Here is a 24,528-nt window from a genome sequence, read left to right as displayed (position 1 = left end):
AGAGCTTCCCATGATACATGACGTGAGAAGCAAAAACTGTCCTAAAATATTATGATGCCAATTTCATGGGGACAAAAATTTTTAAATATATATTTACTCAAAGAGTAACTCTGGAAATACATAGGCCAAGATATTAATGATCCTTGTTTATGGATGCTAGGATTACAGAGGACTTTAATTCTTTTTCTTACTTTTCCTCCTTACTTTTTTTTTTTTAAACATTCTTTTTTCCTTTTACTGTTTTTTTTTTACCATTGATCATGCAGTACTTTTGGAATTAAAATATATAATTAAAATGTATATTACATACATATAAAATTTACACCAAAACATCAATGTTTTTTATTCCCTGGTGATGGCATTATGGATTTGCCTGTTGGAGAGTAGTGTCAGATTTTCTACAACGTGAACATGTTAGCAGCCAGTAATAACTTTTTTTTAAGGAAAGAGAAGAAAGGTGTAGTGCTGCTCCAAAGCTGAGAGCCAGAACATCATGCGTCCTCCCACAGACCAGGGTACACCTGCTGGGCACTCCGCCTTCCACCTGGCCTTGGGCGGGGGCTCCAGGTGTGTGCTTTTTTACGTCACCGTCTGGACTGTAAATAAGACCGAGCGCCGCAGAGGGTTCTGGGAAGTGTAGTCCTGGCCCCCAAGAGTCTCCCACTTCCGCTTCCGGCCACCGCAGCACTGCCATAATTTCTTCTGCGAGGGTGAGTGGGTAATGGGACGTGGGGCTTCTTGGAGGTCTTCGTTCCGGCAGCAGGGACAGGGGCCGGGTCTTTAGGATCTGGGGGGAGGGGGCGTGTGGCGGAGGTCAGAGCCGGGGGATTTCGACAGCTCCGCCTGGCGAAGAAGAGGTTTGAGGAGGCGGATGCACCGGGCATACCGGGTTGGGATGGGGGGCGGGGCTCGGGCCGGCAGCGCTGGACACCCCGAGGCTTGGGAAGCAGCAGTTCCTAGTCCGCAGCTGTGGCTTTGAGACGGGCATCGCTCGGTTTGGGAGACTCCAATCCAGGCAGTCTCAGATGGATGCTATCTGGAATTCTTTCACGGTAGCCGCACACCCACTTCTGTATGAATTTCGGACTTTCCTGTGAAGTCATTTCCATAAGGAGCTGCAGAAGTTGATTTTCGTGTTCTGCATGTGTTCCCTCGAGAATTACTAAGCGCCGTACAAGTTTTAAGCGATTATTCTGCTGATGTAGTGGTCTGTTTTTTGCAGCGTCCGAGGCTCACGGGTTGGATTCCACTCTGTCACACAGCATAGGAGAGTCACAGCTCTCAATTCAGATTTTTTTTTTAATAGTAGATCTTTAATCCATATTGCATGAATTTTTGTGTATGATTTAAAGAGGGGTACATAAGAATTTTCCAATTGTTACAACTCCAGACGTTGAAAAGACTCTTCTTATTGATCTACCATTGTTGTCAATACCACTATTTCTTGGGACGCCTGGGTGGCGCAGTCAGTTAAGCCTCTGCCTTCAGCTCAGGTCATGATCTCAGGGTCCTGGGATCGAGCCCCTGCTCAGTGGGGAGCCTGCTTCTCCCTCTGCCTGCTGCTCCCCCTGCTTGTGATCTCTCTCTCTCTCTCTCTCTCTGATAAATAAATAAATAAATAGATAAATAAATAAATAAATAAATAAATAAAATCTTTTTAAAAAATACCACTATTTCTTGATTACTGTAGCTTTAGAATAAATCTTAAAGTCAGAAGGAATGAGTCCAGATTTTGTCCAAAGTTTTCCTTCTTTGAGTAGGATTGTTTTGGCTATTCTATTTGTTTTCTTTTTCTTTTTCTTTTCTTTCTTTTTTTTAGTTTCAATATATATTTTAGTATCAGTGGGTCAAATTTTGCAAAAAGATTGAGATTTTGTTGAGATTTTGATTGAGATTGCTTTGGAGAGAGCAGATAACAACTTTGAGTCTTTTAACTGCATGAACATGGTATATCTTTAGGTATATATTTAGGTGTTTAAAAATAGTTTTAAATATCCACTGCTTTATTAGTTTCAGGCGTATAATGATTCAACAGTTCTGTAGATTGTTCAGTGCTCATCAAGATAGGTGTCCTCTCATTCCACCCACCTCCTCCCTGGCAACCACCAGCTTGTTCTCTGTGTTTAAGAGTCTGGCTTTGTGTCTCTCTCTTTTTCTTTTCTTTGTTCTTTTGTGTTTTTTCTTAAATTCCACATATAAAGGAAATAATATGGTATTTGTCTTCCTCTGACTGATTCATTTCACTTAGCATTATACCCTCTAGGTCCACCTGTGTTGTTGCGAATGGCAGGATTTCACCCTTTTGTATGGCTGAGTAATATTCCATTGTATATACAAATACCACATCTTCTTTAGCCATCTATGGATGGACAGTTGGGGTGCTTCCATAATTTGGCTGTTGTAAATAATGGTGCAGTAAGCACAGGAGTGCATATATCTGTTCAAATTAGTGTTTTTGTTTTCTTCAGGTAAAAACCCAGTTGTGGAATTACTGGATCATATGGTAGTTCTATTTTTATTTCTTCGAGGAACCTCCATACTGCTTTCTTTCCACAGTGGCTGCACCAGTCTGTATTACCAGGATTCCTTTTTCTCCACATCTTCACTGACACTTGTTACTTCTTATCTTTTTGATTCTAGCCACTCTGACAGGTGTAAGATGATATCTCATTGTGGTTTTGATTTGCATTTCCCTGATGATGAGTGATGTTGAGCACCTTTTCAGGTGTCTGGTGGCCATCTGATTGTCTCCTGGAAGCTACAGCGAATGCAGGCTTGTAGACAAGGCCCACGGCAGGAATGGCGTGGACCCTCTGTCTGAGCCCTCTAGGGAGGGAGGTTCCCTTCTGGTAGTAGGAGTAGATTACAGGAAGGCTAGATTCCATTCAACTTGCGCTCAGAGGTTGCTGCCTGTTGTGTCTTGGGAAGGGTGATAAAATCATGTTATCTCCTGGCTTATTTTTATTTCATGGCCTTGCCTTCTTGGGACTGTTCCTTTCTCAGAGAGAACTGCATGGAAGAGAAAGGAATAACCCCCGGTCTCTTGACATTAGAGCTGCAAGTGAGTAGAATTTCGATTTCTTGTTATTTTATGGCAATGCCAGCTCTCTTCCCAAATAGGGCCCACTCTTCTGACCTTACCCTTCATACCGTGGTCTTGACAAATGCCCATTCAGGCCCCTCAACCATGGCTGCCTTCCCCCCAGAAATGTTTTTTTTCCTAAAGTTGGGGGAGTTTCCTGGTGTCTTGATTTAGTGTATTCTCTCCCTGGCTTCTAGTATTTGTTCATTTAGTCAGTAAATCACTCGGGTTTACACTACGTCAGGGCTGTGCTAGGTATGGGAAAGAAATAATTACAGTAAGTGTAATGGTATGCATTAATTAAGTGCTTATTATATACCAGTTATGCTGAGGGCTTTCGTTGCTGTATCCCTAGTACCTGGGACAGTACCTGACGTATAGGGTAGCCTGTCAGTAAATATTGATATTTAATTTGCTCAGCAACTTTTAAGTTAGATATTTTTAGTCCTGTGTTACAGATGAGAAGGCTGAGGTATTATAACCAGAAGTCAGGGCCTTTGCACCGGCCCCTCCCTCCGTACTCTTTCCATCCCAGACCTTTGCACGGCTGATTTATTTTCACGCAGGCCTTGGAGACCTTCCTCGACAACCTGATTCGTGCTGCCCCTGCCACACCTGCCACCTGTGTTCTGTCCTAGAGAACTTCTGTTCTGGTTCGTAAACAGTTGGTCTTATTTTCTTCATCGCCCTTTTTGTACTCAGAGATCACCTCTTTAGTAGATTTGTTTACGCACCAGAATGCAAGCCCTGCGAGGACAAGTACCTTGTCCATCTTACTTGCTTCAGTGTCTCAGGGCGTCCGAGATACAGTGAGACACCGGATGTGTCTTTGTTAAACAAATGGGTGCCTGTATCCCTAGGTGAGTGCTAGGATGAATGAATAACAGCAATGATAGCGGCTGGCTGAGGATTTTCTATGTGCCACGTCCTAGGCTGTGGGCTTTACCCATATAAGTATCCATGTGTCTGTGTGTGAGAGAGAAAGACTGAATTCTTCCAACTCTGCGAGTAAGAAGTCCTGTCTTCACCGCAGAAAGAAAAGACTCCTTCAGAGATTCGTCCCTCTTCTGGTGTTCACACAGCTACAAAGTGGCTGAGCAGAATGTACCCCCAGGCCTTTTGCCAACTCCAGTATTGAGTCAAGACCTGCAGCTTCCCACCCAGCCTCCCGTCTTGCTATCTGGATCGAACCCCCGTAATTTACCTGTGTTCCTTCCGCCTCAACTCTGGCCTCCTACTTGATTTCTCCTTTTCATCCGCACGTGTAATCATTCATCTAGTCCTGTTATTTCTACCTTGCCAACGTCTCTCACTCCCATCAGCCCTTTATCCCACTGCTGTGTCAACCGTGATATCATGGTCATCTTCTTTCTCTCCCCAGTGTGCGCTCCGTATGGTAAAGGAGTATATCTTTCTTTAAACCTAAGCACCTGATACACAGTAGAATTTCGGTGAATGGGTGCTGTCTTCTCAGCTAGAGTGTCAGCTGTGTGAGCACAGTCCTTGCCTGCCTGCCTTGACCACCACTAGGTCCCAGCAGGCCCAGTGCGGTCCGTAGTGTGTAATTGACTAAGGGAACACACGGCCGGACAAAACCATTCTGCTCTGCAGCTGGTATCAAAGAACCCAGGATCCCAGGATCAGCAGGCTGAGTTCACTTCAGTCCCAGTTTCCCATTTATATATGTATTGGGTGCCTATGTTGTGCCCACAGCAGACTAAAATCCCAGCCCTCACAGACTCCTATTCTCATGGGCACAGAAAGATAGTAAATGAGACACACAGATGGTAGGTTAGGTGATAAGTTTCACGGGAAAAATGAAGTAGGGAAGACGCTTTGGGAGGGCTGGCAGAGAGACTCTCAATCGTAAGTAGGATAATCAGGGATGATTTCAGTGAAAAGGCGATTTCACTGGAAAGGTGGTGAGTAGGGACCCAAAGGAAGTGAGAGGCCTGTGACACTGGGGAAAGGGTACAGCTGTGAAGGCCCCGAAGTAGGGGCCTGGCTGGTCAATGTGAAGAACAGTAAGGAGGCCAGAGAGGCTGAGCAGAATGAGAAAGGGGAGGGATAAATGGGAGATTGGGTATGGGGAGGTCAGATCGTGTAGGGTCTTTTGGACATTGAAAGGACTTTAGGGAAGGTTTTGAGTGAGGTGAAGTTCTTGGCCAGTGAAGTGACATGCCCTTACTTGTATTTTTATTTTTTATTTTTTATTTATTTATTTATTTAATATTTTATTTATTTATTCGACAGAGAGAGAGACGGCCAGCGAGAGAGGGAACACAAGCAGGGGCAGTGGGAGAGGAAGAAGCAGGCTCATAGCTGAGGAGCCTGATGTGGGGCTCGATCCCAGGACTCCAGGATCACGCCCTGAGCCGAAGGCAGATGCTTAACCGCTGTGCCACCCAGGCACCCCCCTTACTTGTATTTTTAAAAGATCATTCTGGCTGGGGCGCCTGGGTGGCTCAAGTTGGTTAAGTGTCTAACTCTCGATTTCAGCTCAGGTCGCGATCTCAGGATCGTGAGACTGGGCCCCGCATTGGGTTCCTCACTCAGTGTGGAGTCTGCTTGAGGTTCTCTCTCTCCCCCTGCCCCTCCCCCTGCATGCATGCACTCGTGCTCTCTCTCTCAAATAAAAAAATAAATCTTAAAGAAAAATCATCCTGGCTGCTGTGTAGGAAGTAGATGGTAGGGGGACGGGAATAGAAGCAGAGAGACCAGTTAGAGGTCAACTGCTGTAGTTTAGGCAAGAGATGATGGTGGTTTGGACCGTAGTAGTGAAAGAATCGATCAGATGCTGGCTATCATTTGAAGGTTTTTGCTGATGTTGGATGTGGTGTATGAAAAAGAGAAAAAAAAATCAAAGATCATTTCCAAACATGTGTCGCGCTTATTTGGAAAGACAAATCTGGTGTTTGGTTTTGGGTGTGTTAAGTTGGAGACATCTTTTAGACAGCCACGGGGACATTTCAAGTTGGTTTGGAGTCATCGGCGCGTGGACGCTATTTGACGTCCCGAAGCTGGGTGTGTTCACTGAGGCAGTGAATGACTAGAGGTAGAGAAGAACTTCGCGCACCAAAGCTTGAGGCAGTCCTGACTTTTGGAGGTCGGGGATATGAGGAGGAACCACGAGGAAATTCTGTGTAAACTAGAAACCCCCGGAAGCCCTGAAAGCCAGCTGTCAGAGGAAGCTCGAGTGTTAGCGCCTGCTCCCTTAAAGCATGGGCCCCGAGAAGCCGTATCAGCATCGCCTGGGAACTTGTTAGAAACACAGACTCTTGTGCTCCGCTGCGGAGCTACTGAATTAGGATCTTTGGGGGTGGGCTCCCATCTCTCATGGTGATTTTTGAGCAGGCTAAGTTTTCTGGAACACGGTCCTGGAGGTCCTGAGGAGTTGGATTTAAATGGCATTGGCCAGGAGGACACTGTTAGAGATCTTTGTCGTCCCCGTAGGAGGCTAGCAGGTGGCCCAGCCTTGCACACTTGCTTCAGAGGGCAGGCCCTCGTGCAGGGCAGAGCACAAACCGTGGGAGACAGGGAGGCGCTTGCCGGAACGGGCTATGCAGAGGTCTCAGACCGACAGTGAGGGGCAAAGTGGAGACGTGAGCTCCTGAAGCCATCCAGGGTAGGGGGGATCTTGGAGTGGGCCCCCCAGGGTGCGTGTCTGTCTGAACCTGCCCTGTGGCTTGGGTCTCAGGAGAAAGCAGATCAGGCAAAGAGTGGAAGGGAAGGAACTCATGGTCTGTGTGTTTGCACTGCCTACTGACTGGTTCCGAGCTGGTTCCGAGAGTTCTGGTCGACTCTGTGCTTCACATACCATTGATGGAATTTGTTAAATGTGTCCAATGGGCCGGACCCGTGCAAAATGGAGAACACAAATCAAGGAAGAAGGCCCTGTTCCCTTGATGATTTAGAGATCTCTCTCTCTCTCTCTTTTTTAAAGATTTGTTTGTTTCAGAGGGAGAGAGAGAGAGAGAGAGAGAGTACATGTGCTAGCAAGGGGTGGGGCAGAGGGAGACAGAATCCTGAAGCAGACTCCCCTGCTGAGTTTGGAGCCCGATGTGGGGCTCGATCCTGGGACTCGGAGATTGTGACCTGAGCCAAAATCAAGAGTCAGCTGCTTAACCAGCTGAGCCCCCCAGGTGCCCTGATGATTTAGAGATCTTAACAGGGCATCTGTGTTAAAGGTGGCAAGCCAGCAACTTCAACAGCGTGATTCTGGGTCCCCGAGTGACTAATTTAATCTGGTGGCGGCAGGAGAAGGTCTCACTTGGAAAAGGAGCTCTTGAACTCCAGTCCATGGGCATAATGCAGGGGGTTCATGAACTTGAGTGGGAAAAAAAATATACACTAGTTGAGCTGAAAAATTGCATTTCCTTTCATTATGAATGCAGGCGACAAACCACAATAGTATCATCAGAATCCAGGAATCTGTTTTCCATGCAAATCGTAGATATTTTTGTATTATAGTTGGTGCAGATGTTTCAAAATATTGCTTACGCTCATTATTGTTTTGAAAATACAGTAGCTAATTAACTCGATATTTAATGCGTAAAAGGAAGCACATCTCTGGTGTTTTATTGTTTTTGAACATTGTATTCTAGTATAATTAGGCTTTAAAATAATCCTGTGTGTTCTATTTTATGCATTTTCAACGTTATTCTGAGTAAGAGTCCGTAAATATCAACAGACTGCCAAATCAGGCCGTGGAACAGAAAAGATCACGAACTCTGATTTAAAAGACCGTTGCTAACCTGTATCTTGATTTATAGAATCCTTGAGGACTGTTTTTTTTTTTAGTTTATTATTATATTATTATTATTATTATTATTATTATTATTATTATTATTATTATTATTTTAGTAGTCTCTACACCAACGTGGGGCTCGAACTCACGACCTCGAGATCCAGAGTAGTATGCTCTTCCGACTGAGCCAGTCAGGCGCCCTGAGGACAGGGATTTTTAATTGTTTTTATTTCTGCAATGCTCACGGTATCGCATTAGTAAAGCGTTCACACTCCGGATTCTCCTTCACAGAACACAGGTCTCATGTCTGTGACGTCTGCACCCTTCCGTCGAGCCCTTTGTCTCACTACGACACTTCTGCTGCTAGGCCCTCCCCGCAGAAACTTCTCAGACCGTCTGCAGCCATCTGCAGCCTTCTTGGCTCTGTGGACCGTGAGTCTCTCCGGAGCAGGGACTATGCAGACAGCGACTCGGTAAGCCTCCACCTGGTATCCAGAGTGTGTGCACCGTACTGGAGACCCAGAACTTTGGGGCCCAGAAGAAAGGACTGGATCAAGTCGAGTTCCCCTCTTGAGCCCACAGGTCCCTGGAGCATGGGAAGCAACCAGGCCGTGGAGTGTGAAGGTGGAGGCAGGGCCCTCCTTCTGAGCCGGACAGCCATCCGACACTCCTCAGAGCGTGGAGAACCTCAAGAATGAAGAAGGCCCGGATCTCCTGCCTCTCTGGCTTAGGAAGATCAGAGGAGAAATAAAATCGGGAAAACCTAGGAGAGGCGGCCATGGAGACTTGGACCTCAAGGCCTGGGGAGAGAGGTGAGAGTTCAGGAAGGGTATGTGGTGGGGGAGGAGCGGAGCCGGGTGTGGAGTGAGGACAAGTGAGGTGGAGGAAAAGAATCCAGTGTGCGAACAGCAGACATTGCTGGGGTCCCAGTAGATGGTCCGTGAGCCCAGGTGGGAGCCCCCTCTTCTCATGGCTTCCTTCTCCTCCTGCAGCTGTCCGCTCTCAAGCCTCAGCCCTTTCTCAGGATGGGAAGGACAAGACCGAGTTTCAGGTGGGTTGAGATCTCTTTTCTCTCCAGAAAGAACACTCCAGGCGTCAGAGCGTAAAAATATCCCCCTCCCTTGTTAAAAGGGAAAAAGAGATAACCGTGTATTGGGCGATAATGACATTGCTCGTTGCATTTATCCACAGAGTAGCCATGTGAGACAGGGGATAGGAGCCGGGTTTAGGAAGGAAGAAACGAGCAGGGAATTGTGGGTTTGAACCCGGGTCGGTGTGGCTGTAATCTGCCGTTCTGCTCCACGTGCTCCTGCCAGTCGATCGTCGTTTCATCTAAGGGCCCGAGCCTAAATTATACAGAGAGGTGACTCTCCAGACGATGAATCCTTCTTCTCTGCCCGAGGTTTTCTCCCCCGTGCGACGTTTCTCTGATTCATTTACGGATCTTATAGTCTCCCGATTATACACCCTGCCAAAAAGTACCCCAGGAACCAGGTTAAAAGAGAGCATATTAGGGCGGAAGACATTTCATCGATCACAAAATGATAAATTCTAATATCTTTATTTTTGAAAGAGGGGTTCAAATGCCCAGGCATTCTTGTTCAGGAAGGAAGAAAAGAAGAAACACAAATGGCCAGTAATGATATGAAAAGACAATCAACCTCTGTTAGTCAAAGCAGTACAGGCTGAAACAAGGTAGGATTCTTTTTTTTTTTTTTTTTTAGCAGATGACCAAAGATTTGAAAGGTCAGTATTCGCTGTGAGCCCGACGGAGAAACGGGTCCACGCACACAATTGCAAGGGGCATTTTTAGTCTTTCTGGAAGTTACGCATGCTCCGGTATTCCCCACTCTGCAAGTTCATTCGGAATCAGAGCAGGTGTCCGCAGAATGGTCATTGCCACGTTGTTCATAACCGCAAAGAAAGAAAAAAAAAAAATAACTCCATGGACTCCACGTCCATCCATTGGATTGACGTTGGATTGATGGATTATTATGGTTTCACTTGTTCTCTTGTCTCGATTTTGTGCTGCTGTCCAGTGAGGTAAAGTGGATGAAACTATCAGGATGTAGAAAGATGCGTTCCCCCCCCCCCATTCTGACACACACACACACACACACACACACACACACACACACGGTAGATACATGCATATGTGTATTTTTTCCTTTAAGTCGAAAGAAAAAGAAATCAAAGCAGTTGTAAAATCTTAAGTACGTATTTTTGTTAGCACACGCGAGCTTATTTTATAAAGCTTTCTCTTTTTATGGAAAGACACGGAAAAATTTGGAAACTTTGAGTCATTTTTACAATATGCTTTAATTTTCAATATTATCGATGAACTTGCTGCTCTGAGGGCTGAAGAAACGAGCACTTCTTTACTTCCCACCGTCTCCCGATATGATACTGTTATCATTATCATTACCTTCTGATTTGTCACTACCGCTTCGCACAGTAGACCTGGCTCAGTCCTGTGTCTGGAGGTCCTTGTCCGCCACCTGCCCTTTTTACCAGTTTCTTCATTCCTGGCTTCATTTTATCTGTTGGTTGGCTTAACGTCACTGCACAGTTTGCTTTCCCCAGAGACGACTCGCGGGGCTTGTACCCACTGAGCATTCCCCGTGCTGAAAAATGTCTGTTGCCTTGATGCCCAAATGGCAGATTGTCTAAGCTGAAAATTCTTCATTCATACCTTGAGAACGGGCGTTCAGTCTTGGGCTGGCCTTTTCCTCATGGCTTCTCCATTCGTCTTCTGGCGAACAGAGTTTATTCTGGCTTATTAGTTACTTTAGCATCCCCCCCCCCCCAGAAAGGTCTGTTGTGGTATACTTGACAGCATCTTGGCTGAGTGTTATTTTCAAAGGTCACCCCTTTACTGCCCTTGCTCTGCGATCTTCTGGCATGAATTCTTTTTCTGCCCGGATGTCTGCTGTTACTATTATTGTATTCATTTGGACCTATTGGAACTCCTGTTATTAAGGGTAAAACTTCTGGATCTATCTTCCGTATCCTTTAACTTTTGTTCTCTTCTTTGGAACTTTCCATCATATTCCAGGAGGCTGCTCTGTGCTCCTTTCTCTGGCTTGTGCTTCGGTGACGTTCGTTCTGCCGGTTGGCTCATCTCTTGAGGTTTTATTTTCCTGTAATCATAGCAGTGATTTTTTTTTTTTTACACTTCTGAGAATTCTGATTATATTTTTTGGGGGGGGCAAGTTTTCCCCCAAGGCCTTATCGGTACTGAACGTGTTTTGCTAATCCGAGGGAGGAGGGTGTGTGGCTAAGCCCGCCCACGTATTTCACAGTTCGTCACAGTCGGTGCACGATGACCGTGTTCCATGTTTGCGGTTGTGTTTTCCCATCTGTGAATTGCTTATGAGACGCTTTCGCCCATCTGCATTAATGAATAAAAGGAGCTCTTTCAAGAGTAGGGTTGTTAACTCGCCCATCGGAAGTGTTAACAGTTACTTTCTCTCAGTCTTGCCTTTCCGAATGGCGAGTTGACCATGAAGAAGTGTAACATTTTCACCTAATTAAATGATTTGTCAGTTCCCCTTTGAATATCTGGCCTGACCGGTTCCAAGCTTAGTCAGAAAGGCACCTTTATTTAGATTAAAAACGTTTTAATCTCTAATGTGGCTGTAACTCGTTTTTGTAAGTGGCGTGGGGTTGACATTTAATTTCATTTTCTTCAAGAGGGATAGCCAGTCATGACAGTGCTGTTTGTTATATTTACTACTCATTTGCAAGTCAACTGAAATGCTACCTTTCTCATTTATGTATTTTTGAATATATTTATACATGTATATGTACATATATTTAGTAGGTATGTATGTTATATGTACGGAGGAGGAGAAAGAACAGTCAACTTCGCTTTCCTCTGCGGGGACTGCTTCTGCCTTCTGTGCTCTGGTCTGCTGAGTTCCTTGTATGTCTCCATTGTTTTACTATTTATATTGAACATGTACTTTCGAAGTTCAGAAGCTATTATTTTTCCTGTCCCTATTCATTCAGCAAACATGTGTTGGACACCTACTATGGGCCAAACATTATTCTAAGCCCTGGTGATATATCAGAAAGCAAAACCGATAAACGCCCCTGCTTTCATGGGGCTGGCATTCTAGAAGGGGAGACAGGTAGCAGATAGGTTAAAAACAAGTTCATCGCTCTCAAGTGTCTCGAGGGGCCTAGGCAGGGTGAATTGAGAGAAGGTTCTGCAGTCATCTAAGCAAAGACAATGGTGAGTCAGATTAGAGAGGCGAAACGGAGAGATTTGAAGTCTCCTTTGGAATAATAATTGGCACATTTTTTTTTTAATGAATTAGATGTAAGAAATAAAGAAAAGGAAAGAATCAAGGACACCTTGAAGATCGATGGTACTTGTGTTTACATCAGGGAGGTTAGAAGAAAACTGTTTGGGAGGAAAGACTCACTTCTGATTGGGCTGTTTCTGCTTCACGATACCTTTTAGACACCCAGGTGGTAGTTGGAGTCGGCAGGGCTCAGTGTAGACGGCAGGGCTGGATATAAAGATTTGGGAGTTATTGGCGGGTCCACATTGGTTTAATTGTCAGACTGACTGCCTCTGGCCCAAGCTATCTCTCCATCTTTACGCTGCCTCTCGTCTTGGGATTGAGCTAGGATTCTGCTTGGAAATGGGCTCTCTCCGCACTCTTTTTCCAAAATGGGGATGTGGGTTCCTCTGGTCTGGCCCCTCTGATCTCAGTGGGGCGGCAAGATAGCAGAATGGTTTCCACGTGGAGAAGCCAGGCTGCCTGAGTTCAGTCCTGACTCACCGCTTATTAGGTGGGACCCCAGGTTTCTCATCGGTGAAGCAGGATAACACTAGTCACTACCTTGTGAGTAGTTATGGATACTAGAGCAGATGAGAGAACATTCCTGACACCAGAAAGTTCTCACTTTCCATGAGTTCTGTGAGGATTAAATGAGATCAGTCATATAAAAATACTTAGGCTAGAGGGACGCCTGGGTGGCTCAGTCGGTTAAACATCTGCCTTTGGCTCAGGTCGTGATCCCGGGGTCCTGGGATGTAGTCCTGCATTGGGCTCCCTGCTCAGAGGGGAGCCTGCTTCTCCCTCTGCCTGCAGCTCCCCCTGTTCGCATGCTCTCTCTCTCTCTGTGACAAATAAATAAAATAAATAAATCTTTTAAAAACAATACTTAGGCTAGAGCCTGCCTCACAGTAATTTCTCTGTAAATAGAAGGTATTAATATCACCTGCTTTATAGACTCATTTCTGGTCCCCTGGTGACTCACATCTTGGCCTTTATAGGACAACTGTTAAGGGTTAGCGGCTCAGGAACTAGACTCTGTGTGCTCAGCTTGAACTAGACCTCTGTCTCGAGCCAGCTATGTGACCATGGCCACATGACTTCACCTCCTGGTTCGGGGTCCCTGAGACCACCCGCACATTCAGAGCTGTGCCGGACCCAAGGGGCTCAGCGCGTAGTTGTGTTCATGGCTATACGATTTGTTACAGCAGCAAACACCTGTTGGCACCTGGCTTCCTCCAGACTTCAACCCACAGGGCTTTTCCCTTTGCGGATTCGCTTTGGTTTTTTAACCACACTAAGTCTTCGCTGGCGTAGATGTTGCAAAATATTACTTACGCTCATTACTAATTTGAAATTACAGTAGGTGGTTCATTCTTGATACTTATTGTGGACAAAGAAGCACATCCTTTGTGTTTTATTATTTTTGAACATTGTATTCCCATATACTTAACCTTTAAAACGGTCCTTTGTGTTTTATTTTATGCATTTGTGACAGTATTCTGAGTAAGAGTCCGTAAGTATCACCAGACTGCGAAAGGAGGCCATGGAACAGAAAAGATCACAAACTCTGATTAGAAGACCGTTGCTAACCTGTGTCTTGACTTACAGAATCCTTGAGGACTGGATTTTTTTTGTTTTTTAAGTTTATTATTAATTATTTTTTTGGCTATCTCTGCACCCACCGGGACTTGAACTCATGACCCTGAGGTCAAGAGTAGCATGCTCTTCCGACGGAGCCAACCAAGTGCCCCAAGGACAGGGGTTTTTTAATCATTTTGATTTCTGCAGTGCTCACAGTATCGCATTAGTAAAGCGTTCATACTCCAGTTCTCCTTCACAGAAAACCTTGGGCCACGGTCCACAATTGAGGATGACACGGCATGATTTGAAGGGGCCTCATTTGGTTGTGGACACGGTTGCAAAAACAGCCATTGGTTGCTTCTGTTCAGCGTGGACTTGGAAGCCCGTAAAAGGCGTGTGTGGAGGGGATGGGGGGCTAGAGCAGCAAAGAACAGGATTTGCCCAGCTGCTGATGGAGGGGCGAGGGGCTGGTTGGTGAAGAATAGTCATTCTGGCAGAGAAGGTGGTTTTGGGGTGTGTGCAGACACGCGCACTCTAACAGCATATACTGTTGGAACCGTTGTTGTGGAGGACAAGCTGGCGTTCTACAGTTGGAGTCAAACTGTAAGATGAACGACCGTATGATTGAAGCAATACAGCCCTATGGAATTGCCCTCAGAAGTGCTTACATTGAGCAGAGTAGTTAGGGCTCCTTGCTTTGCTCTTTGGATAAACATGGAAGGTCCGTTGGTTACAATCGACATATTGGCATCAGACATGAATAAAACTTGATTTGACCTGCTGGACGGAGCAGCTTCCTGCTTGCTTGCCTACTCTTCTTAGTGACTCCAGGTTTACCTTTCATCTGGCGGGTGTTTGTGTTAATGGTGTTTCATGTTTTAGGAGCCATTGACCTTCAGGGACGTGGCGGTGGTCTTCACGGAGGAGGAGCTGGGGCTGCTGGACCCCGCCCAGAGGAAGCTGTACCGAGACGTGATGCTGGAGAACTTCAGGAACCTGCTCTCTGTGGGTGAGGGGAATGTCTGGGTAATGGACACTTACCTTGATTGGCGTGTTCCTGTTCCCTGGGGAAAGGGTATTTTTGGTCTTTATATACAAATTAAATCCCATTTTTTTATAGAACTGTTATAAAGTAGTTTCATTTGGCCAATCTCGAATCTTTTCTCTGTGCTTCAAAGACTTCAAAGTCATGGAATTGGGGCTACATTTTCTGATTATTTTTTGTCCCTCAAAAATGCCCCTAAGCCTTGTATTTTCAGGACAACAACCTTTCAAACCTGGTAAGATACTGTACCCTTTGGAAAAAAGGCAGAAAGACTTGGGTAACAGAGAGAGAAAATCCAAGAGGAGCACACCCAGGCAAGAACCGTGGAGCCTGGAGTCCTGAGCAGGCAGGGAGGGGGTGAGCTCGTCACATAAGGCCCCTTCCAACCCTCGATCTTGCCTGTGGACACTGCGTACTATTGTAGGCAATTGTCCTGTGACCTCATTTCCGCTACTCAGTTCCCACCTTCTCATGATTCCGTCATGCTTTTCAGAGAATGACGTGCCCAGAGTGACGGAGGGGATCCCTGGACTTGCCTCCTTCTGATAGAAACAGCCAGGCAGTGTAAGATAAGCCAGTTAACTCCTATGTCCTCTTTATACCCACTGAACCCATTTAACTCCTATACCCTAGGAGTCCTCAGTAATAAACAGATTTGTGTTATTTCGGCCCTGAAGGTAAAAATCACCAATATGGGGCACCTGGGTGGCTCATTCGTTAAGCGTCTGCCTTCGGCTCAGGGCATGATCCTGGCGTTGCGGGATTGAGTCCCACATCGGGCTCCTTGGCTGGGAGCCTGCTTCTTCCTCTCCCACTCCCCCTGCTTGTGTTCCCTCTCTCGCTGGCTGTCTCTCTCTCTGTCAAATGAATAAAGAAAATCTTTTAAAAAAATTGCCAATAAAGAATATCAAAAAGCACGGACCGTTTTTTTTTTTTAAACTTCTCTGGAACTACACGGTCAACATGACAGTTTGACAGCTTGCAGGCAGTGACAAGGATATGTTGAATATTTATATGCCTCCAGTGCCTTGTGTCGTGTGGATTCCTAACTGACATGCTCCCAGAAGACCGGGACACAGCTGGTGCACTTTGGAGGATTTGGTGCTTCGTTCCTCCCCCGGGTTCAGCTCACACGTGCCCAGAATTAGAGTCACTCTGGGAGACCCCACTAAGTGCAGCTCTAAAACGGGACTTCTGTGTTTGACGCCCCACCTACCCCTTCCGCACAGTGTGGCAGGGTGACTGCACCAGGTTGCTCATTCTCTCTGTGCCTTGGGTCCCTCATCCGTAAAGCGAAAATGTAAGGGTCCCCACCTCAATGTTATTCCGAGGGTGAAAGGAGTTAACGGGTGTGTATCGTCAGCACGGAGTGTTGCAGCAATGTTGGATATTACTGTTATTATCAGCAACAACAGCAGTAAGTGGAGAAGTGAATTTTCTCTGCAGAAGTCCGTTCGGAATTTCTCGCTCGGCAAGTAGATGATGAGACGTAGTTTGTTACTAGTAGGATCATATCATGTTTAGCTTTAAAGTTTGTTAACAGGAACCTCTTCCTTTTTTTAGACATGAAAGAAGTGCCCTGGTGGTTATGATACACACAGGTGAATTTTGCTCTGGGCTTATTACTGGTCCGAGTCTGAAAGGCTGACTTGCCTTGAGATCCCTGAGCCAATCTTGTATTTGTTCTCATCTCTGAATGGTCTTTCACCCCACAGGAGACAAGAATGAAAAGGAAATGGAGTATATTCAAGGAAGAGAATTAAAGTGCCTTTCCTACAGAGAGCTGTCCTACTGGAAAATCTGGGAACACGTGGCTGGTGAATTAACTGAGAATCAGGATCATAGAGTAAATCTTCAAGGGAAAAGTTTCCAGTTCTCAGAAGACGCTTCTCTGTGCCAAGGGTGGGAAGGAGCACCTGCTCGGGGTTCACACATTGACAGTCTGGTGGGCAGTCTTCAGGGACCCATCGGCTTGGAAAATCAAGGGTTTCTACCGTGGAAAGCTGTAAGACCGGTATCCGCTCAAGATTCTTGGATGAAAGCCTTTGTGAATGAGCCGTGGAACATTCGAGAAGGGTGTAAAAAACTTGACAGGCAAGATATAGTATATAAACATGAAGGGGACAGTTACGGCTTCAGCTGGATATCACGGTGTCACGATGCCCACAGATTACCGGAGAGAGAGACACCCTGTAATTGGGATCAGTGTGGAAAGGACGGCGTTAAAAAGACCCTACTTCTTCGCCCTCACCCCCAAGAGTATGACCGGAAAAGAAAGGAATGTGGAAACGGCTTCAGGGAAGAGTCACCCCTTCCCACTCCTCCAAGAGGGCCCTCGAGAGAGAAACTCTATAAATACGAGTTCGGGCTGGGCTCAAGGCCCACCGCCCACCTTGAGAGACCGCAGAGGACCCCCGGGGGTGAGAAATCCTCTCCAAGTAAGGAGCGCGGTCGGGGCCTGAGGCAGAACAGTCGCGGGCCCAGCCGGCCCCGGGCCCCGGCCGGGGAGATGCCCTACAGATGCGACGTGTGTGGGAAGGGCTTCCGCTACCAGTCCATTCTCCTCATTCACCAGGGCGTGCACACGGGCCGGAAGCCGTATGCGTGCGACGAGTGCGGCAAGGCGTTCGGCCGCAGCTCGAACCTGCTGGTCCACCAGAGGGTGCACACGGGCGAGAAGCCCTACAAGTGTGGCGAGTGCGGCAAGGGCTTCAGCTACAGCTCGGTGCTGCAGGTGCACCAGCGGCTGCACACGGGGGAGAAGCCCTACACGTGCGGCGAGTGTGGCAAGGGCTTCTACGCCAAGTCGGCGCTGCACAAGCACCAGCACGTGCACCCCGGGGAGAAGCCCTACAGCTGTGGCCAGTGCGGGAAGGGCTTCACGTGCAGCTCCCACCTGAGCAGCCACCAGAAGGCGCACGCCGGCCAGAAGCCCTTCCAGTGTGACAAGTGCGACAAAGGCTTCAGCTACAACTCGTACCTTCAGGCGCACCAGCGCGTGCACACGGGCCAGCGCCTCTTCGAGTGCGACGTGTGCGGCAAGAGCTTCAGTTACAGCTCGGGGCTCCTCAGGCACCAGCGGCTGCACACGGGCGAGAAGCCGTACAAGTGCGAGTGCGGCAAGGGCTTCGGCCGCAGCTCGGACCTGCACGTCCACCAGAGGGTGCACACGGGCGAGAAGCCGTACAAGTGCGGCGAGTGCGGCAAGGGCTTCCGGCGCAATTCAGACCTGCACAGCCACCAGCGGGTGCACACGGGCGAGCGACCCTTCGTGTGCGACGCGTGCGGGAAGGGCTTCATTTACAGCTCCGACCTGCTCATCCATCAGAGGACGCACACGGGCGAGAAGCCCTACAAGTGCGCCGAGTGCGGCAAGGGCTTCAGCTACAGCTCGGGGCTCCTCATCCACCAGAGGGTCCACACCGGCGAGAAGCCGTACAAGTGCGAAGCGTGCGGCAAGGGCTTTCGGTGCACCTCGAGCCTCTACAAGCATCAGCGCATCCACACGGGCAAGAAGCCCTACACGTGTGAGGAGTGTGGCAAGGGCTTCAGTTACGGCTCCAATCTGCGCACCCACCAGCGGCTGCACACGGGGGAGAAGCCCTACACGTGCGAGGAGTGCGGCAAGGGCTTCCGGTACGGCTCGGGGCTGCTCAGTCACAAGAGGGTGCACACCGGGGAGAAGCCGTACAGATGCGACGTGTGCGGGAAGGGCTACAGTCAGAGCTCACACCTGCAGGGCCATCAGAGGGTGCACACGGGCGAGAAGCCCTACAAGTGCGAGGAGTGCGGCAAGGGCTTTGGCCGCAGCTCGTGCCTGCACGTCCACCAGAGGGTGCACACGGGCGAGAAGCCCTACAAGTGCGGGGAGTGCGGCAAGGGCTTCAGCTACAGCTCGGGCCTGCGCAATCATCAGCGAGCGCACGCGGGCGAGACACCGGACAAGTAGGCGTGCGTGGCGGTGGCGCCCCCAGCCTTACACTCCCCTGAGCGCCAGCGCACGAGGAAGCCTTTGGGAGCGTGGGGTGGAGGGGGGGCTGCCCTGGAGGCCGACCTGGTCACGGCGGCCCTCGGTGCAGAGGAAGGGAAGACCTGGAAGTTTGTGAAACGGGAAGAGCGCTTGAGTTGCACGCTTCCGTCTCCAAGACTCTGTCGCACGGCCGACTGTCCTCAAAGAAGTAGGACGGGGCCTCAGTAAAGATCGTCACGCTCCTCAGAGTCGGCCCAGGAGGGAGCTTTTATAGATGATACGAGCGGGTCGTGGACATGGATTCCTTGTGGGGGGTGGGATGGGAATACCTACAGATGGGACAAATGTAGGAAAGAATGGTCACTTTACCAAAACCAGTTTTGTGTGTACCTTTTAGATGATCGATTTTACGAGAATCGAAAGATGACATTACCATCGGTTGAAGCCAGTCACTTTTAGAAGAGCAGGAACAGTGAGAGGGAGGGTCCCCCTCTTGGCAGGTCTGGATAATGTGTCTCCATCACGTTTTTTATGTCGCGTTCTGATGAATGTGTTTTATCTCCTAGAGTTAAACTCTCCTAGAGAGGTTGTACTGAACTGCGGGGCCATTTCATCAGGGTTGTTTTGTTTTGTTTTGTTTTGTTTTGTTTTGAAGTAGGCTCCACGTCCAGTGCAGAGTCCAACATGGGGCTTGAACTTATGACCCCGAGATCAAGACCTAAGCCGAGATCAAGAGTCGGCCGCGCCATGGACTGAGCCACCCAGGCGCCCCTCGTTTTATCAGGTTTTAAAAACAGAAGCCAATTGGCACTGCATTGAATTTATTGGTTCATTTGTTTTATTGCTATCATGAATATGATACTTCTGCCCTGTTTCATTTCATAGTCTTTTGAAACAGATAAGACAACTATTAGAGCATTTTAAAAAATCAGAAATACCATTTTAACTTGTCGGAATAGCCCTGGTAAAATAGAGTCACCCAAACCACCATCGCTGGGAATCAATGGAAACATGCACCTGTGCATTTATTGGTGGGGGTGAAAAAAAGTAGTCTTTTTTGGAAAGAATTTGTCAGTGTATAAGTTCAATTTGTATAACCTTTGAAGTGGCCATAAATGTGTAGTAATTGATACTTGGGAGATAGTTGCACATGTGGAAAAAGATGTGTGCGTATGGCTGAGTTTCTTCGCATTTCCTTACCATGGCAGAAAAAAAGGTTAATACGCTCCATGTCCTAAATTAAGGCACGTGTAAATGCGTGGAAACCACTAAAAATATACAGGTACACCTACGTTGACATTGAAGGTTGCCCACAAACCATTCTGTGAACCAGGAAAATTGGAGAACCACTTTAGTATGGCCCCATTTTGTTAATACGTTTTTGCGTATCGTGTTTATAGAGAGAGAAAGACAAAAAAAAAAATGTGTGAAAGGTTAGTATGATAACTGCTAATCTCTAGTAAGTGGGATGTGGGGTGTGTAATACATTCGTGTACTTTTATGTATTTTACTTTTTAACAAAGAGTATATATCAATTTTATAACAATAGTAAAGCTATTTTTAAAAGAAATTCGTCTGGTGGAACAGTGCCTTATGGTCAAAGATCCATGTCACAACCTCCATCATTTTGTAGTTGTTGCTTTTTCTACTGTTTACTTAGCACCTAGTACCAAATATAAGGTATACAAATGAACGGAGAAATTGGTGACTTAGTTGCTTTCCTAATTAGATGCTGCGTAATTTTTGTTGGCGTGGTCGGAAACGAGGGTGGTCTGGGTGATGGGGAGGAGCTTCGGTGCTCCACTCTGCATTCTGGCCCTCTGGGACCAGTGCGCCCCCAAGCCTGGCTTCCGAGAAGGCAGCGCACCAGGATATGTCCCCTCTAGTCTGGCTTCCTCACCTGGGGCGCTGTCTGGACCGAGCTCTTCTCTGCTGCCTGGGGCCGCTCCATGAAGACTCGCAGTTGTAGGCATGTCAGGGAGGTGGGGAAGGTCACTTTCTCTCTAAATGAATAGTTAACAGAACATGTCTGGGGGTCAGAAGCAAAGCATCCGGAGCTGAAATGGTTAGCTCTCTGAAGAGGCTTGGAAAAATCTCAAGTGTTTTTGTCTAGTAACAGCTGCATCATTCCAGTCATGAGGTGGGTTTTATAGCCAAAGAACAAATGTAGACACCGTCCCTGCCCCTCAGACCCTCAAGGTTTGTGGTTGAAAAGTTCAGCTCAGTAAAGGGATTTCCAAAGGAGGACCGCAGATTCTTTTTTTTTTTTTCTGTAGTTTTATTTATTTTTTTAAAAAGCTCCAAAATTTTAATTTTATTTATTTATTTATTTACTTATTTATTTTTTAGTTTCAGGGATAGAATTTATTTATTTATTTATTTACTTTTTAAAGATTTTTTATTTATTTATTCGACAGAGAGAGAGACAGCCAGCGAGAGAGGGAACACAAGCAGGGGGAGTGGGAGAGGAAGAAGCAGGCTCACAGCGGAGCAGGGAGCCCGATGTGGGCCTCGATCCCATAACGCCGGGATCACGCCCTGAGCCGAAGGCAAACGCTTAACCGCTGTGCCACCCAGGCGCCCCTCAGGGATAGAATTTAATGATTCATCAGTGGCATATAACACCCAGTGCTCATGACATCACATGCCCTCCTTAATGTCCGTCCCCCAGTTACCCCATCCCCCCACCCACCTCCCCTCCAGCAGCCCTCAGTTTGTTTCCTAGAGTGAAGAATCTCCTAGGATTTGCCTCCCTTTCTGTTTTTATGAAATCTGGCCATTTGCAATGACGTGGATGGGACTAGAGGGTATTACGCCAAGCAAAATAAGCCAGAGAAAGACAAATACCATATGATTTCACTCATATGGGGAATTTAAGAATAAAACAGATGAATGTAGGGGAAAGGAAGGAAAAATAAAATAAGATAAAAACAGGGAGGACCACATGTTCTTAAATTGGCCTGGGCAGGATCTCCCCAGTGTTCTGGAAGTAGCTGGCACATGGTGGCTGCAGCTAGTCATCTGAGTGCTTGACCAGGGCTTAAAGGATCTGCTTCCAAGATGGCTTTGGGCATCATAGAGCTTTGAACAGGAGGCCTTGGTTCCTCAGTGGATGTCAGAAAAGGCTTGAGTTCCTCACCACATTGGCTTCTCTACAGGACTACACCTACTAACATCATGGGAGAATGATTCGGTTGGAATGGTCGAGCCAACAATTGACCTTCGTAGATAGGTACTAATCATTCTGTCTGCTGGAGGCTGTCCTCGAGATTCCGCTGGGTTGCCTAAAGTTTACCCAGGTGCCAATGGGCTGCTGCTATTTCAGTAGCTCAAGGGATACAAGAGCGTCCAGGGGAGTGCTGTAACTGCTATGGGATCTGTTGGTGTCGGGGGTAAAAGTGCAGTGCTTTCTCCGCAAAATCAGGAACGCGTGAAGTAAGATGTCACTCTCTGTTGTCAGTCTTTGAATGTTACATGGTAGGAAGGTTAATACAAGTTTCAGGGCGTCTGGAGAGTAGTAAAAGCACCATCCTCGGGGCAGAGTCAGAAACGGAATGGTAGTCTGTAAAGAATGATGGTGAACAAGTTGACTGTAGCTGTAGTGGGGCGGTAGTAGAGAATATAAAGTTGATCGTTAACAGTAAGGTCGTATTCTACCAACAAGGTGACATGTGATCATTTTAGAAGGCAGAGTCAGAGACTTAAGATATGTTTCCTTTTTTAATTTTTAGAAATATTTGTTTGAGAGAGAGAGAACCAGAAAGACAGAGATAGCAAGAGAGAGCACGAGAGGGGAGGAGAGGGAGAAGCAGGCTCCCCGCTGAGCAGGGAGCCCAACGCAGGGCTTGATCCCAGGACTCTGGGATTATGACCAGAGCTGAAGGCAGACACTTAATCGACTAAGCCACCCAGGTGCCCCAAGAGATCTACTTCCAAGTAGCTTTTGTGGGTCCAGACAAATTGTAACTGTTCCTCAGAATAGTCCTTAGCCAGAATATAAATATCTCGGGTATATAAAACCCAGCCTAGTGTTACTTCATCATGAGATGGAGAATGAAGCATGCCAACTCGGTGAGACAGTCTACCAGCCCACTAGAATGAGGTGGTATGATGGTAGGTCAGAAATTACGTTTGGTTTATTTGCACTTGGGAGATCTGCATCCAGATGCGTCTCTCCAAGCACTGGAAACACCTAAGCCTGTCATTGCCTTGGACCCCAGGCAGTCAGGAGTACATGCATATCATATTCAACCTCCTGACTTGTTCCTTCTGACTGACATTTGGCTGATCAGTAGGCACAATGTGTCTAAGCACTGGGGATACAACCGTTATAGTGGTTGGACCAGAATGGCCAAGTGAGAAAATAGTAGAAGAGGAGGTCAAAAAGGAGAGGCTAAAAGGGAATACGTGAACTCAGAGGTGGAGTTTGGACATATTTACCGCAGATATCAGGCTCGTTAAAGGAAACCTCTTTCTCCATCCAGTAAATCTTTTTAAGGGTCACTCCCCTCTCTGTGGCAGACTTTACTAGATTTTTTTTTTTTTTAAATCACGATGAAACTGATGTGAAGATATCAAAAGACAGAGCTAGGCCAAAAGAATTTTGCTGTCCCCTGTATGTGCCGTGAATTGCAACGCCAAGCTATATAGCTGGGTATTATTTTCCCAGCTCCCGCCCACTGCTTGGAAGTGGGGGTCTTCAGTTATCTATCTGGTCTAGGACTAGAGCTGGTAAAGACGCAGTATGTTCTCACCCGTTTTTGGGTGCTTTCCTCCAGGCCAGAGCTGTGGGCCTGCGGTGAAATCCTTATACGGTTTTCTTACCGCATGACGGCACCGAAAGAAAGATACTTTCTTTAACAGTGATCTTAAAATGTAAAAGGTAAGTGCCAGCGGGAGACTTCTCAAAGAGAATCTGAAAACTTTCCGTGTCTTTGTGATTTGTGGAAATATGTCTCTTATAAGACACCCCCGCCCCCCGCTATTTCTTGATTCAAAACAGAAGGCATTGGTGGTTAATTCTGCTTCTCCAAAGAAGGGGAAACATGAGAGGACTGTCAACTCTCACATCTGGAAGATTTTTCAGAGTCTCCTTCAATAGAAACAAACCGTGGAAAAGTTATTTAAATGAGTTTTAATTGAAAAACTGCGTGTTTATAAAAATTAAAGGTACGTCCGCAGAATAAGAACCTGTAAGGGTTTCCACTAAAATGGTTGCAAGAGCTCATGTCTACGTGGTGGGACGTTGAACCTTGCACCTCCTTTATATCACGGGTGGACAGTGCTTTGTCTTAATTATTGTTAACATTTCACTGTTATTTTATCACCATTGCGATTGTTACTATTATTGTTTCAGATAAATGGCAAGAGTGCAGGTGGCCCCCGCAGGGACACGGATCTCCAGTCCGCTTCTCGCGGGTACGGCCGCCTCTGCGGCGCAGGGGCTTCTGGGGGTTGTAGTCCACAGGCTTCTTGCACATGCGCTTTGGGTCCAGGCGCTCGCTGCGGGCGACTTTGTTTGGGGCGCTGAGGTGAGTCCGGTCCGGACCGCGCCCCCTTCGGAGGCGTCAGGGGCGATGGGGGTGGTGGGTGTGTGTAGCTGCGACCCGGCCCTGTCGACGGGTGGGAGGAGTTGGAAGTGGGGACTGGTGGCCAATGGAAGAGCCTCCTCCGCGGGGCGGAGTGTTGAGGGGCTCGCCCGGCATTCCTGGGAAGCGGTGGGAGAGCTTGAGCTCGGTTTGGGGGGACTGACTCCGGTAGCGCTGCTGCAGGTTTCGGGTTAGGGGCTGTGCATCCCCGCGTCGGGGTCGG

At 47.3% G+C, this 24,528-nt stretch overlaps 1 protein-coding gene across 1 annotated transcript; it reads left to right on the top strand.

The window, feature by feature from the left end:
* Positions 1-251: 251 nt before the first annotated feature.
* On the top strand, positions 252-21,039 carry ZNF229 (zinc finger protein 229). Its single transcript, XM_040634124.1, has 6 exons — positions 252-710; positions 8,121-8,302; positions 8,412-8,641; positions 8,822-8,880; positions 14,585-14,720; positions 16,454-21,039. The coding sequence occupies exons 3-6, from the start codon at positions 8,608-8,610 to the stop codon at positions 18,694-18,696; spliced, it is 2,472 nt and encodes an 823-aa protein (XP_040490058.1). The 5' UTR covers positions 252-710; positions 8,121-8,302; positions 8,412-8,607; the 3' UTR covers positions 18,697-21,039.
* The last annotated feature ends 3,489 nt before the right edge of the window (positions 21,040-24,528 follow it).

This window comes from Ursus maritimus, unplaced genomic scaffold (assembly GCF_017311325.1).
Source record: "Ursus maritimus isolate PB19 unplaced genomic scaffold, ASM1731132v1 scaffold_19, whole genome shotgun sequence".
Classification (NCBI taxonomy): Eukaryota; Metazoa; Chordata; class Mammalia; order Carnivora; family Ursidae; genus Ursus; species Ursus maritimus.
This window is presented reverse-complemented; position numbering and strand designations above follow the sequence as displayed.

What these genes read in the sequence shown, in the direction of transcription:
- ZNF229 (XM_040634124.1), top strand. Translation starts at nt 8,608, where the DNA reads ATGGAGACTTGGACCTCAAGGCCTGGGGAGAGAG. An exon ending in CTCAAGGCCTGGGGAGAGAG is followed by an intron (nt 8,642 to 8,821) that starts GTGAGAGTTCAG and finishes CTCCTCCTGCAG; the next exon opens with CTGTCCGCTCTCAAGCCTCA. An exon ending in AGGACAAGACCGAGTTTCAG is followed by an intron (nt 8,881 to 14,584) that starts GTGGGTTGAGAT and finishes TTCATGTTTTAG; the next exon opens with GAGCCATTGACCTTCAGGGA.